Source organism: Mixophyes fleayi, chromosome 5 (genome assembly GCF_038048845.1).
Source record: "Mixophyes fleayi isolate aMixFle1 chromosome 5, aMixFle1.hap1, whole genome shotgun sequence".
NCBI lineage: Eukaryota > Metazoa > Chordata > Amphibia > Anura > Limnodynastidae > Mixophyes > Mixophyes fleayi.
This window is the reverse complement of record NC_134406.1, coordinates 104,228,462-104,244,231: the sequence shown is the minus strand read 5'-3', so window position 1 is coordinate 104,244,231 and position 15,770 is coordinate 104,228,462. Positions and strand designations below refer to the sequence as shown.

Here is a 15,770-nt window from a genome sequence, read left to right as displayed (position 1 = left end):
AATTGCTAGTCTGTGATGATGACGTACACACTGATGAGGGTGAGGATGAAGCTGAAGATGATGACGATAACATCTTTTTAAAACTTTCTATTTAAGTGTAGGGTGCAATCTACCCCCAGAGAGGAAAGGGACTTGGGGCATTTCTATATCACGTACCGTCTTGAAAGGCTGCTGTTTGGGCAATTTCTCCTTAAGGGTAGGGTGTCATACACAGAGTGACCCCATACTGGCTTTGTCCATTTCTATTAATATTGTACAGTCTATAACGGCTGAATTTTTGAGTATTTTCTACAAGTGGAGTGGGGCCTATAGAAACAGAAACCAAACTGCCTTTGTCCATTTCAATTAATATTGTACAGTCTATAACGGCTGAATTTTTTTGTATTTTCTACAAGTGGAGGGGGGCCTAGAGAGACAGAAACCAAACTACCTTTGTCCATTTCTTTACATATTTAAGTATAAGTGTAGGGTGTAATATACATCCAAAGACGATGGCTGCATTGCCAATATGCATAGATGGAGAGGAAGACAATCTGGTTTGTGTGTAGAATTAATGAAGGCCTACCAGAAATTGAACTTTTTTTTGATAATTTATTAGCTTTACAATTACATTACTTATCCAAGAAACAGGTGGAGCACTACATTTGGTTATTTTATCCCAAAAACATTGGTTTTTAAACAAAATAGCAAAACAAAACCAAACAAAACCAAAACCAAAACACGCAATGGCGGTTTGGCAAAACCAAAACACGACAGTAATTCAGATCCAAAACCAAAACACGGGGGTCAGTGAGCATCTCTAATATAATGACACTGCCCCTGCCACTTGCAGTCATGTGTTCCCTAACATAATCATATTAGTGAACAGACACCAAGTCCAGCTCTCCTGCTGCTGTGAACTAAAGTTCTGATTGGCTAAAGTTGTTCTATCCCCACTCACCTCAAAACTCAGGAAATCCTGCATGAGCAGGAGTTACAGACTGAATACAATAAGGTGCTCAGACATTAGTCAAACAAACCTTTGAAGCTCTCTGATCTGTACAAAAGCAGTCGTCAGTCTTGGAACTCCATTGTGGCTTATAATACCCTTATTTTACAGTATGGAGTACATTTCTCCCATTTTATATATTATTTTTTTTGTTTTTCTTCTTGCATCAACTTATTAATAACTTGAATGCCACATTCGATAACACTTTTCCTCTATAGCTCAGGAATATGTCCATAATGAGAGTTTCATGCTTGTTTGTTTGTTTTTTTAGAGATCATAACACAAATGTGTAATAAAGGGGAACAAAATAATAACTGGTTAATGTTGTTATCTTTTTTTTCTAGTATTTTTGAAAACTAAAGCATATTTTTTTACTTTTGTATCAGTTTTAATAAATTCTATATGCTATTTACAGTATGTGTGGACCTTACCTTACGTATGTATTCTTGAAGCCCTTTCACACCATACATTCTTAACACAAACCACAGTTTTAGAGAGCGAAATCGTCTTCCAAGTGGAATTTGCCAGTGCTGTCAATGGAAGAACGAAATTACATTTGCATTTAAAATATTTCCACTAAACTAGGCAATAAAAAATTAGAAAAAGTATTGGATATTCCAATAACTGGAGGCCTAATAGTTGCTGTCCTTCTCTTTCAAGCTCATCAAATATTTATTGAATAGTTATGGCTGCATGAACCCTAGAGTTTATAATTATCTGTGGGACAATAAAGTAGAATGTAGAATGACCACCTCCTATAAGTTGCGCTGTCCTTACATGACTTCAGTAGTGAATTGTCATGGCTGCGATGACATTTGATAATTAACGGGACAAAACTCTGATTGTAAATAAATAGGCCCCATAGACTGTAAATTATAAAAATTGATCTTGGACAACCAACATGTATAAAACACTCAACAGTGATTACTATACATTACATTGTTTAAGACAAAGAGCAAACCTACCACAGTAACAAGGGGTGCAGTCCTTCTCCAATGTCCAGGATCTACCATTGGACACTACATGGATGCCCTTTTATTTTGCTTCGGCATCCCACATATGTCTAGTTACATCCCCGCTTAATACCACTTAGTGCTTACATCCTATTTATAACAAGGTTTGTATTGTCTTAGTCCCAGAAAAATTGCAATACATTTAGACACTACCTATTTGGACATATTTACTAAATATACTGGGTATATTATAAATTACTTGTCTGATCTGCTTCTGGCTGCACAGCAGCATCTTCCATTGAGATACTGCTTGCCTCATGCAGCTCCTGTCTGCCAAGAACTATGCTTTGCCTTTGTGTGTATCTGGCCTGCAGTACCCCTCTACCACCAGAGGTGTTGCTGTCTCACCATTACACACATCACCTCACTAGCAGGAGTTACCTCATTCTCCAATCAGCACTCACAGCTGTTCGCTACCTTTATAAGTCTGCCTCTCCCAGAAATATGTGGCAGTTCATTGTTGTCTTGCCTGTAGTTACTGACTCTTCTGAGTATCCTGTGTCTGACTTCCTGTTATTAACCCCAGCTTGTTCCTCGGCTTTGTTGCTTATCTCCTGAGCCGGACACTGGCTAGACAAGCGGATTCCTTTGGCTTGTTTAACCTTCTTCTGTCACCCATAGATTAATCTGGTGTCTCGTACCTCTTGGCAAGACCTCAAGCTCTGCTTATCCTGGTTTATCCAGTACCTCATGCCTCCTGGCAAGATCTTGAGCCCTGCTTATCGTGATTTATCCTGTACCTCGTGCCTCCTGACTAAGCCAGGCTTCTCTGCTTCTTCAGCCGCTGAGTTAGGTCTGCTATCCAGCTTATCTGTACTGCCTCTACAAGCTGTGTTCCCATTTGTGACTTTGAGTTATTCAGCCATATTACTAGTGTGTCCTTCTCTATCCCAGTAGCTACCTGTTGTAGTACACCGCACCTTCCGATCCAGTCTCCTACTGCAGCTACCTGGATTTTGGTGTTTACCTGCCGCAGTACATCGCACCCTCTGATCCAGTTTCCTACTGTAGCTACCTGGACTCTGCTGTCTAACTGTTGCAGATTATCAACCTGCCTGATCCAGTCTGCTGCTTGCTGCTACCCAAACCTCCATATACACCTCTCGCAGATCTTCCTTTCTGCACTCTCCACTGGGCCTCACTGAGTATCTACCTGGAGGGCTGCGACCTGCAGAGCAGAAGCCGCTAAGCCCAAACTCCCTTGTGTGGGTCACTGGTGAAAACCTTTTGTTCCATTAGACTCTGTGCCTCCCTGTAGGTGGTGCTGAACCTAGCAGGCTCTAGGATCCCACAGATACCCGGTGACCATCACAATACATACAAATGGTACCTGATTGGTGCAGTGGTCTTGAAGTGCAACATCCAGTCATCCAATCAGATGTCATTTAGACTTACTTATCAGGCTGACAACATTTGTATAACACTATAGGGAGAATTTAATTGTGCGCACACTTCTAGTTATTACAGTAAGTAAAACATCACTGAATTTTGCACGCACCTTTATGTGGTCAACCATGTTTTAGTACTGTAACATTCCTCATCACATGAGGCTCTGATGTTACTCCATTAGTAATTGAATACATTCCTATATGTTCTTTGTGAATGTAGTGATACTTGTGGGGTGTAGAGATGACGAACGTAGGGGCTATAAAGCGACAATAAATACACAAGGATGAAGGTCCCTTCCTTTATTATAGGCCCTGAGCAAGTACTGAAGGAAACAGGTTTGTACAAACATCCTAAATGTACCAACTTACCCTGTAATCTGTCACTAGACCTGAAACAGACAAGAGAAAATATATTTTCATTAAATTTAAATTGAATTTACATATTTATTTTTGTCAATAATATTTTCAATAATGTGTAATATATTTAATATGTTAATGCATGGATTGTATATATAAATGAACAGAGCAACTGTGTTTTGCCACATATATGTTATAGAAGCATTTTTATAGCATATTTAAGGCACAACACAGCTCTTTGCTAACGGAGACTCTAATGGTTGTTTTAGGTTTGATGGTACCACTTTCCTTCTTTGAAATTCCTCCATACTGTCTGAAGGCTAAATTGTGAATTTTGATTATAAGGCTTATTTAAGAAATTTTGCAGGATCAACTTGCACATGCACATCCCGCATGAATAAGATTGACAGGAGGGCATTGGAAGGAAATAAGGAGATTTTCAGACCTATTTATGATTGGGAGATAATCCATTTCTCCAGTGAAAACACCCCTAGATATTCTCCCAATCTATTAAGGAGCCCCTGTCAAAAGACAGTTTCACTGGGATTTTCGCCCGAAATCCTGTCAAACAACTCTGCCCATTACTTGTGTATGCATAATGGTGGATAGCTAAGGTTGTCAATGTAAGTGGCCTGGTCAGTTTAAACCTGTATTTCAAATCCTTCCCCCTCCAAATGTAGCTCCAATTGCTTTATCCTACACCCTTGTAGTTCTTCTAGAGGTGGGGTATGTGAAAAATATTGCTCCTAAATTTAATTTTTCTTTAAAAGTTTTATAGACCTATTTTATTTAAAATCTTCCATTGTAATTATCAAATTCAAATATTTAGCACTAAATGCATAGTAATATACTTATTACAGGACTTGAATTATTTTCTATGAAGGTGTCACTTTGAGTAGGGTCACAAGTATAAATGCTCCTTCCCCTGGTAAAGCAGTGTACATAGCTGCTGTGTATCAGTATATTGCATTCTTGCAGAGCTCACATAGACTGCTACTATTTTTCTCTTTATCTCATAATCCCCTTATTCCTTCCCAGAGCCTGTCAACCCTATCCATGTGCGATAATCCTCTCTGAATACAATAACTGGAGGTGTGGCCTATTGTCATCACTGGGGGGGTATAACATCATCAGGGCTATGACCAGGATTTGGTGTCCCAAACATATGACAGAGAGCAGGCAAAGAAGTGTTAGACACAACTGGCTAAAGCTCATAGCTTTGCACAGTTGAAAACCATGTCTAGCATATGAGATTCCCTGATTTGGGCACAATTAAGCAAAGGGAAAAAAAAAAGTTAAATGCCCTTAATTGAATGCAATCATGCAGTCATACAGATCTATTTCCTGCAGTCTTTTAGTCTAGATGCAATAACAAGCTAAAAGTAAACAGCCTATAAGAAAATAGGCATTCCAGATGTAAGAATCATAGAAACAAATACAAGGTGTGTCCGGGAAAACTAACACATGTGAAAGCACTACTGTAGCTATACCCCATGCTCCGTTGTTCACGTGTACGAGGTGTTAGCTCTTTTGTAACTGTAGTACAAAACACTCATGTAGAACCTCACTTCCATAAAAGCAATCATGAATCTGTGCACATTTACTGCTGCTATATATACAGCACAATAGCTGAATATGGATGTTATTTGTGCATTTATAGTTTGGTGTTTGTGCATCACAATTAAGCTACCTTAATTGAAAGAACATTAATTTTGTCCCAATGGCCTATAATCATCTTAATTATACAGTAAATCCAGGTTAGTGCAGCTTGGGGGGGCTTGTGATGAGCTGTAATTGAATGCTGCAGTGAACAGGCAGCCACTAATGACCCTTTTGTTCTGAAACTCTTTTTCTGACAGTGAGGCCTCGGCGTGTATTTATGTAGCAGTGATTATAACCTTTGGGTCTGCAGCTGTGTTTGACCAATGGAAACTTGGCATAGTTTCCTATGAAGCAAATAAGAGTCTACATTTGGTCCTATAAAATTAAACCTTTTTACTTGCCACAATGTTACTACTTATGCACAGCAGAATTGACAATGGGTATGACATAGTTACAATGTCAAGCTCCTGTTATAATATAGGTAAAGCAAAACTTGACCCTCAAATAACCCAAAAAGCAAGCAAACACCACAAAATATATGCCATTATGCACCATTGTACTGTATTTTTGCTAATACAAGCAGTGGCGGAACTACCATTGGTGTGGCAGGTGCAGTGCACCGGGGCCCATGGAGATAATAGGGCCCACTGCATGGCAGATGCAGAGGGTCAGGGGCCCCGGGTTCCCTCCTCCCCACCTCCCTGCACTGGGGCCCACATCTTGCTAGTTCCGCCTCTAAATACAAGGGAGTTAAGAAAGACAGACAACTATTAGCATTTAACCGAGCACTGCACTCATGTATACCGTCTTATTATTAACATCTACTATATAAATGCCTAGTGGCGTGTGGGGAAAAAAAATAACCAAGCTGCAGCGCCACCTGCTGGGCAGAGTTATACACTGACCTATATATTTCTTGAAGGAGAAGTGACAGTTGGGAGTGGTTGGTGGTTGCCGGGGGTGACAGTGGGGAGTTTTTAACACCTTAAGTAGCTTGATGAAGGATGTGGCGATGAAGATGAAGGATGAGGTGATGGAGAAAAATGATGAGGTGGTGACATGTGGACAAAACCACGTTAAAAAAGGGCGCTTGTGTCGGGAAGTAACGCTCTTCCCCTGAGGAGGCCTGGGCTAGGCCCAAATGCATGACAAGAACCTTTTTAACACCTTAAGTAGCTTGATTTGACTAGAATGCATGAGTATCATGCACGGGTTAACTTGTTTATTTATATAACGCAACAAACTCAGCTGGACTTTATAATTGGGAATAAACACAGTAGCAAAACAAGACTGGGTATTACCTTTTACTGTACTAAATTATATCAGTAATTTCTCAGTTAGTCCACTAATATAAAGTACTGTTGATAGAGATGCTCAAAATTGTGTAGAACAAAAATGCATCAGAGAAAAAAAAATGGAACTTTAGATTGATTAAAACATTTAATTAAATTTGAGCATGGATGAGCCCAATTTACATGTGTTTAAAAAGTTTTACAATATTTAAGCCAATCTGTACATGGGAAAATATGGTTAAACTTGAAGAAATACATTTTACTAACATTTTAAAAATTAATATGAATGTACCATTTAAGATTTAATAGTTATTGTAACATTTTTAAAGCAAACCGAGAACATAAACTGTAAAGCGTAAACGCTTTTCAAACTGCAAATTTTATTTGGTATATATTGAAGACTGTACTGTGAACATGTTAGAGACCCTTGAATTGGAGAAATTGGACCACATATTTAACCAGTTCAACATTAAAACATATCTAGACTTAAAATATCTATGGTTCAAAGTAACCAAATAAGTAAAAACTGCTAGAGAATTGTAGATGGGAAAACAAATTTCCACAAGGTAAAAATAAAACTATTCCTGTGTCTGTTTTCATCTTAAACAATGGAGACCCAAAGCATCTTTCCATCCCATGCCCTATGAAGCAAAAAATTGTATATTTCTTTCCTCAAGCATTTGACAGACTAGTGTCATCACTTAATTCTATTGGTCTATTTATACCATATTTCCTTTTCTTCTCTACCTTGCGGGGAACAATGAGCATTTATGACTGTAATGATAACAGGCAGATGCTGGACATACTGCCTTGTTAAATCTAACTGACAAACTTATTCATCAATAGAAAAAAATACTCTGATCACCTGCTACCTATTTACTACTTTACTAAAGAGTGCAGTGTCATTATAGTTTCATAGTTTTCGAGACAGACTCAGTTTTTGGACACTTTATACTTGGTTATTTTTCTTTTTATTTCTGACCCTGTTTTTTTTTTTTACAATATTGGCTAAATACACAGTACTATATTTGTTATTGTGTATTCTGTGTGCAAGACTTCTTATAAATGTTCATTCTAAGAGTTTAGGATGAAGAATGTGGTGAATGAAACAGCACTCACCTTTGTGAAATCTGTTTTACTATGTAACTGTCATATCTGAAATTTGTGGATGTTAGAAGACACTTGCAAATATGTGTAGATGGCCTCACCTGATTTTTGATGATCGTATTGAAGGTATACTGGGTCAATTTTGAAGGCACCAATTAAGTCCGATCTCTTTTTTACCCTGCAGGACACAACAAAACAAGCTGGTTAGTAGAGAAGGATTTCCAATAAATTACAATGTAATATTCAATAATTATGAAGCATAGCAAATTTAGTTTAAGATCACAGAAAGTATTTTATCCCATGAATGTATATTGATAGGCTAATGTAAAATATATATATATATATATATATATATATATATATATATATATATATATATATATATATCTATAATATAAATGTCTAGTGGCATGTGTTAGTCTGTCTGTCTGTGTGTGTGTGTGGAAAAAATAAAACCAAGCTGCAGCGCCACCTGTGGGGCGGAGTTATACACTGACCTACTAAATTCTTAGTGTGTGTGGAAAAAAAAATTCAGAAAGAGCTGAAATTTGGTATACTAAGATGTTTTTAATTTGTTAATTTAATTTTTTAATTGTTAAAAGTGTTTATAAAGATTTAAAAAAATATATATATTTTTCTTGAAGGAGAAGTGACAGTTGGGAGTGGTTGGTGGTTGCCGGGGGTGACAGTGGGGAGTGGTTGGTGGTTGAGGCCTGGGCTATGGCTCAAATGCATGACAAGAACCTTTTTAACACCTTAAGTAGCTTGATTTGACTAGAATGCATGAGTATCATGCACGGGTTAACTTGTATAATATAAATGTCTAGTGGCGTGTGTTAGTCTGTCTGTCTGTGTGTGTGTGGAAAAAATAAAACCAAGCTGCAGCGCCACCTGCTGGGCGGAGTTATACACTGACCTACTAAATGCTTAGTGTGTGTGGGGGAAAAAATTCAGAAAGGGCTGAAATTTGGTATACTAAGATGTTTTTAATTTGTTAATTTAATTTGTTAATTGTTAAAAGTGTTTATAAAGATTTAAAAAAAAATAAATATATATATATTTCTTGAAGGAGAAGTGACAGTTGGGAGTGGGGGGTGGTTGCCGCGGGTGACAGTGGGGAGTGGTTGGTGGTTGGGGCCTGGGCTATGGCCCAAATGCATGACAAGAACCTTTTTAACACCTTAAGTAGCTTGATTTGACTAGAATGCATGAGTATCATGCACGGGTTAACTTGCATATATATATATATATATATATATATATATATATAGCAGAGATGCAATTTTTTTTATATTTAACTGACAACAATATCTATGCAACATGCTGTTAGGCTTAACATATACAAGTATTATGTGTTAGAACGATTGCATCTGCTTTGATATTCCAGGAGAGGTAAAATAATTAAGAACTACAAGCGAGGCCATCAACTAAAGGCTGATTTTTACAACTTTTCTTAAACTAACTCTTTGACTAAAATTGCTACAAATAGCCCGAAAAGAATACATTGTTCCAATTCTAATCTGTCAAACAGCAATTTACTTTCAAATTCATGTTATTTCAACCAATATAAACTACTTGAATTCACCAGCAATGTTTTATAATCTCAGAAATTTTCCTATTCATTTCATTGTATCCACTTCATTTTAATTGTGTTCGTAGCACGTGCACTACATGAAGAAACTCCATTGAAATAATTTGGTCCAGTAAAATGAATAGAAACATCAGCATGGAGCTCCCCAGCAGCATTAACTGCTTTTCCCCACATCAATAGAGATTCCGAAGTTTTTAATTAGCTTCTATTGGATGTGGAAACAAAGGCGTGACACCCTTTCACTGCCAGCCAAGCACAAGCAGCCAGTGTGTGAAAATTCTTGTGATTGGCTGTTAGCAGAAAGTCCTGAGGCCTTCTTGCTTTGATCAATTAGTGGTCAGCGCTAGTGAGTAGGTGTGTGGCTTTTTATTATGGGAATTTTTGTTTTTTATGATCTATTAAGAAAGAAGGTAATACATTTTTTTTCTTCCCATTTAGACTATAATGGATTATATTTATTAAAATGGTGAATGAGGGTTTGAGGAGTCTAATTAAAGTTTATTTTAAAATTGTGTATTTACTTATTTTTACTTGTTTGGTATAATGTCCAGGGGCTTTAGGGACTTGTGTCCATTATACTAAGACCACTGGGGTGGCAAAGTTTATAACCCTTAGCTACCACAACTTTTCAGCAAAGAGCTTATAGCCAAGTGATGGCTAACCTATGACACTCCAGGTGTTGTTAAACTACAAGCCCCAGCATGCTTTGCCAGTAGATAACTAATGGATAGCTGGCAGAGCATGCTGGGACTTGTAGTTTCACAACACCTGGAGTGTCACAGGTTAGCCATCACTGTTATAGCCACTGCGGCAGAGCCAGATTAAGGGGGGCGGGGTCACAGGGGGCTGGTAGTGGCTGTAAGTGGCAGGACAGTGGTTGTAATGATAACTATATGGAAGTGGCTGTATTGATATATATATGGAAGGGGCTATAAAGATATCTCATACCTCCCAACACACAAGTCCCTGGCAGTGGAAAAGGGGGAGTTACCATTCCTCGATGAGGGCATGACCCCACCACAATGGGGGCTGTAAAGCACTAGGCTGCTCATTAGCTATCTCCCTCCCCCATCATTCCCACCTGCAGGACAAATATGTCCCCGGGTGTGACAGCACGACAGAGCCCTAAATTTGAGACTGTCTCTCTGAAATTGGGTTGTTGGAAAGTATGATATCTATAGGGAGGTAGCTGTAATAATATCTATATGGAGGGCACTTTAATGATAACTACAGGGAGGGTGCTGTAATAATATCTATAAGGAGAGCACTGTAAACGATAACTACAGGGAGGGGACTATAATGATATCAATAGGGAGCAGGCAGCAATAAGAACTATATTGAGGTGGCTGTAATGATATTTATAGGGAGAGGACTATAATGATAACTATAGGGAGGGGGCTGTAATGATATCTATATGGAAGTGGTTGTAATGATATCTTTAGGGAGGGGGCTGTAATGCTATATACTATTTGGACAAAAGTATTTGGCCATACCTGTTAATTATTGAATTGAGTTGTTTCAATCAGACCTGTTGCCAGAGGTGTATAAAATCAAGCACCTAGCTATACAGTCTTCATTTGCAAACATTTGTGATACAAAATGGGTCGTTCTGAAGAGCTCAGTGACTTCAAGCGTTGTACTGTGATAGGATGCTACCTTTACAATAAGACGGTTAGAGAAATGTCATCCCCGCTGGGTATTCCATGGTCAACTGTAAGTGCTGTTATTAGAAAGTGGAAGTGTTTAGGAACAACAGCAACTCAACCACGAAGCGGAAAACCACGTAAAATTACAAAGCGGGGTCAATGACTGCTAAGGCACATGGTGCGTAAAAGTTGCCAACGCTCTACTGATTCCATACCTGAAAAGTTCTTAACTTTCACTGGCATTCATTTAAGCACAAGAACTGTGCGGTGGGACCTTAATGGAATGGGTTTCCATGGTTGAGCAGCTGCATGCAAGCCTCACATCACCAAGAACAATGCCAAGTGTCTGATGGAGTGGTGTAAAGCATGGAATCACGTTCTGTGGAGTGAGAAATCCCGCTTCTCTGTTTGGCTATCAGATGGGCAAGTCTGGGTTTGGCGGATGCTGGGAGAACGTTACCTGCGTGACTGCATTATGCCATCTGTGAAGTTTGGTGGAGGAGGGATAATGGTATAGGGCTGTTTTTTAGGGTTTGGGCTATGCCCCTTATCTCCAGTGAATGTCAATCTTAATACTTCAGCATTCAAAGTCATTTTGGACAATGCTATGCTTCCAACTTTGTGGCAACAGTTTGGGGAAGGCCCTTTTCTATTCCAACATGACTGTGCCCCAGTACACAAAGCAAGGACTACAAAGACATGGTTTGATGAGTTCGGTGTGGAAGAACTTGACTGGTCCGCACAGAGCCCTAACCTGAACCCTATCGAATACCTTTGGGATGATCTGGAATGCAGATTGCGAGCCAGGCCTTCTCGTCCATCAGCAGTGCCTGGCCTCATAAATGCTCTACAGAATGAATGAGCACAAATGTCCACAGAAACACACTGACATCTTGTGGAAAGCCTTCCAAGAAGATTGGAAGCTGTTATCACTGCAAAAGGGTGAGCAACTGCATATTAAAGTATATGTATTTGAATACAATGTCATTACAGTCCCTGTTGGTATAATGGTCAAGCGTCCAAATACTTTTGTCCATATAGTGTATATTTGAAGGCAAAAGGTGGTCTTTCTCTTCTGTTAATTCACAATGCATTTTATTAATTGCTAAACATAAAATATTAATACTAATAGTATATCTATATCTATAAGCTTTAATGAGAGCTATAGGGAAGGGGCTGTAATGATATCTATAGGAAGGGGACTGTAATGAGAGCTATAGGGAGGGGGCAGGAATGAAACTATAGGAAAGGAGCTGCAATGAGGACTATAGGGAGGGGACGGTAATGTGAACTAAAGGGAAGTTATTGCAATGAGGACTATAGGGAGGGGGCAGCAATGAAAACTATGGGGAGTGGACTGTAATGAGACCTATAGGAAAGGAGCTGTAATGAAAACTGAAGGGAGGGGGCTGCAATGAGGACTCTAGGGAAGGGGCAGCAATGAGTACTATAGGGAAGGGGCTGCAATAAGAACTATAGAGAGCGGGCAGCAATGAGAAATATGGGGAGAGGGCAGCAATGAGAACTATGGGGAGGGGGCTGTAATGAGACCTATAGGGAGGAGGCGATAATGAGAACTATAGAGAGTGGGCTGTAATAAGAACTATAAGGAGGGGAATATGGATTTAGAGGTAATGAGAACTATAGAGAGAGGGCAGCACTGAGAACTATAGGGAGGGGGCAGCATTGAGAACTAAAGGGAGGGGGCAGCTATGAGAACTATGGGGATGGGGCTGCAATGACAGAGACATGGAAGGGGCAATGGGTGAAATTGGGAGGAGGCAATGAGAGAGACATGAGGGTGACAATTACACAGTTTTTCTCTTTTTCATGAATGATAACACTGTGCTTTTAATGTGAGACCATAAGTTCCCCTATGTCTTAAGTTTGCTGGGCTAACCAGAGCATTAATCTAGCTCTACATTGCGGTATGGGACACACCCGAGCTGAAGCAAAGTTGGACGCACAATGGGAGTAAATTACTTTTAATAAAAGAGCTCTGGAAACAAGCATAATTCTGGCCATATGCAGAGCCATACACAATGCAAGGTGTCTCTGTGTCTGCATCAGCAGCATATGCTCCTGGTTTACTACAATTCATCATCAGCAGCGCATATTTACATCTGCCCTATAGCAGGTGCAAAAAAATATGCCTCCTCACAGGTGTAAATGTGTATTTCTGGGTATTTGCATGGGTTCATTCATTTCCATAGATTTTTTTCATCTCACTGGTTTTGAAGCAATCTCAAATGTCTGAAACTAGTGAAACATCTTTTTGTGATAAAATTGATATTGATAGTTAGTGCCGACGGCCATTGGAGAGGCGGCGCCTCTGCCACACTCCTTTATCTCCGGAGTAAGATCCTGTGCCCGCGGTCCATTCAGTCGACTGTCAGGTTCCACATTAGTGTCCACTATAAGTCTCTGACTGCACTTGAACTACCCCGTGGCTTCTGCCCTTACTTTGTTAAGATGGGCACTCCATATTTCCGCGGCTCCGTGGATCCCTACAGACATCTTTCTACTTTCTGGGCTGTGGCCTACAAACCCTATTGTCGTAGGAACTGCTATTTTGTGAACTCTGAATACCTCATTGACTGAGGAAATGAGTCTGATTGTACTGACTACCACTGATTTGTGGTTGCTGTTGCCGATGGTGCCTGTGTCAGAGGCACAGACCTGTACCTTGGGTCACAAAATCACATGTGAGCTCTTTCTCTGCCTCTCTATATTACTACAAGCAGCCCTTAGGACTCCTCTGCATTCCCATAATATTAAAGTTGAAATTCCTAAGTGGCCTAACTTGTAAGCAAGTAGTTTTTAACCCACCTCAGGACCCGTGCAGTCATTTATTTGACTGTGTATTAGCCCATTCACTATCAGGCTACAGCGTACGTTCTATCCTCTTTTATACCAATAGCGGTTTCTTGTACTCTCCATTCTGTTGCGTATCTCTATTTGTTCAGAACTGTCTCACATCATGCAACACCTTGTAACCATGTTCAACTATTTTAGTTTCTGGAAATGATTACTCGTAAAGATTTGTGCAAATCCGTCATCCATGTATTGCTGTTGTGCCGGTTTGGTATGTTGCTGTGACGCATCCAATCCGATCTGCATAAGTTCTCATATTAGCCTAAACTATTTCTGTCACAAGAACTCTCAGGGATGAAAATGTATATCATTGATTGGGGCTTCCCTGTTAAGCTATAGAAAATTAGGCTACTAAAGAACTGGAATCTCCTCACCCAGTCATCTTGAGCCCATGTTAGGAGCAACTAGTCTAAACTAGGAAAATATTAATTCCTGAATTTAACTCCCCCTACGGTCCTCATTTTCTTTCTCCTCAGATGAACTGGATTTACTTCACATACCTGTTGTGACTTTTTGTTATCCAAGTTGAGCAACTTTAGGTGCTTTGGATCCTCTGTTCCTGAGCCCATCAGTGCGTATGTTGTCTGCTGTACCACAAGTACAAAACTTTCTCCATAGCAATTAGATGACAGTGTTGCAGTGGGTTACTCATACAGTATAGCTATGATACTCAATAAATTGTTTTACTGTTTTTACAGGACCTAGATGCCTGTCTTTTTCAGAATGTAATCTGCTAATATGGTTATAGGGGCACTCTTATATTTCTTCTCTGCAATTACTATATTTCAGAGGTTTCCCTCACCTTTTTTTCCTTGTCAATGTATACTTACATATTTTGATCCGTCAGTAAATCTTCTTTGATAGCCCTTTTACTACCACCAACTTTGTCCGAAGAAGCTATACAATATTATGTGAGTAATTTTCACAAGAGTTATTTTCTATTGCTGATTTTGTCATTTGGTTTACACTTTATTTTTTAGTTGCTAAGAAAAGTCACTCAGTTCTTCTTGCTGTTTTTATAGTCACTCTCGATACATGGGTCATTGTATTCCCTTGTTCAAGTCATGCACCCCAAGTTGCTTATTTTGCTGGACAAGGAGTCTTGAAAAGGCTTTAACCTTATGTTTTGGGTTATTTCAGTTTCCCTACCCTTGGGTGTCCCCCCACATTTAGCTTTCCATTTCCCCTGCCCTTCCCTACCAAAACAAAATGGATGACCTCTTTCTCTGCATTTTATGACCGACTCTTACAGACCCTCCGTGATCACATTTCTCGCACTGCTGCACTCCCTAAATTTAATTTGAATGGTTAAAATTATTTCCCTTAACGTTTTGAGGCCTAAATTCCCCAATCAAATTTAGTATGGCCCTTTCATCCTTTTCACAAACTTAAGGCTGAAATAGTGGCTCTTCAGGAAACACATTTTTCACCTTATCATTAAAGATAAGCACTATCCTACTTGTTTTAAGGCTAATGGTCCCCTTAAACATAACGGGGTCAGGGGCAGGCTGGGAGGGGGGGCAAGGGGGTATGTGCTCCCCAGGCCAGTCGAACACATTACATTTTGGTTCGCCTGGTCAAAAAATTACGTCAGGACGCTGCTAGCACACAGGAGACAAGAGGAGCTGGCATGGATGCAACAAGAAGAAGCAAGAAAAGGTTACAGAAAGAAGAAACAAAAATCCCTGGAGCGCTCAGGTAAATAAATTACATAGGGGATGCTGAGAAGGGGTGGTGGAGACAAGAGGGGGCTGTTGAGAAGAGGGGGCTGATGAGGGGGGGGTGGTGACAAGAGGGGGCTGGTGATGAGAGAGGGCTGGAGACGAGAGGGGGTTGATGAGAAGAGGGGGGCGGGAGACAAGAGGGGACTGAAGATAATGGGCAGCTGATGAGAAGAGGGGGCTGATGAGAA

At 39.7% G+C, this 15,770-nt stretch overlaps 1 protein-coding gene across 3 annotated transcripts in view; it reads right to left on the bottom strand.

Annotated features, from left to right (window-relative positions):
- Positions 1 to 15,770, bottom strand: part of DDC (dopa decarboxylase) — a 109,487-nt gene that overhangs the window by 16,763 nt on the left and 76,954 nt on the right. For all 3 annotated transcript variants that reach the window (XM_075212641.1, XM_075212639.1, XM_075212640.1), the window contains exons 10-12: positions 7,849 to 7,925; positions 3,759 to 3,778; positions 1,420 to 1,518 (exon numbers count right to left, since the gene is read on the bottom strand). In XM_075212641.1, coding sequence (XP_075068742.1) covers positions 1,420 to 1,518; positions 3,759 to 3,778; positions 7,849 to 7,925 — 196 coding nt within the window. The remainder of the gene's footprint in view (positions 1 to 1,419; positions 1,519 to 3,758; positions 3,779 to 7,848; positions 7,926 to 15,770) is intronic.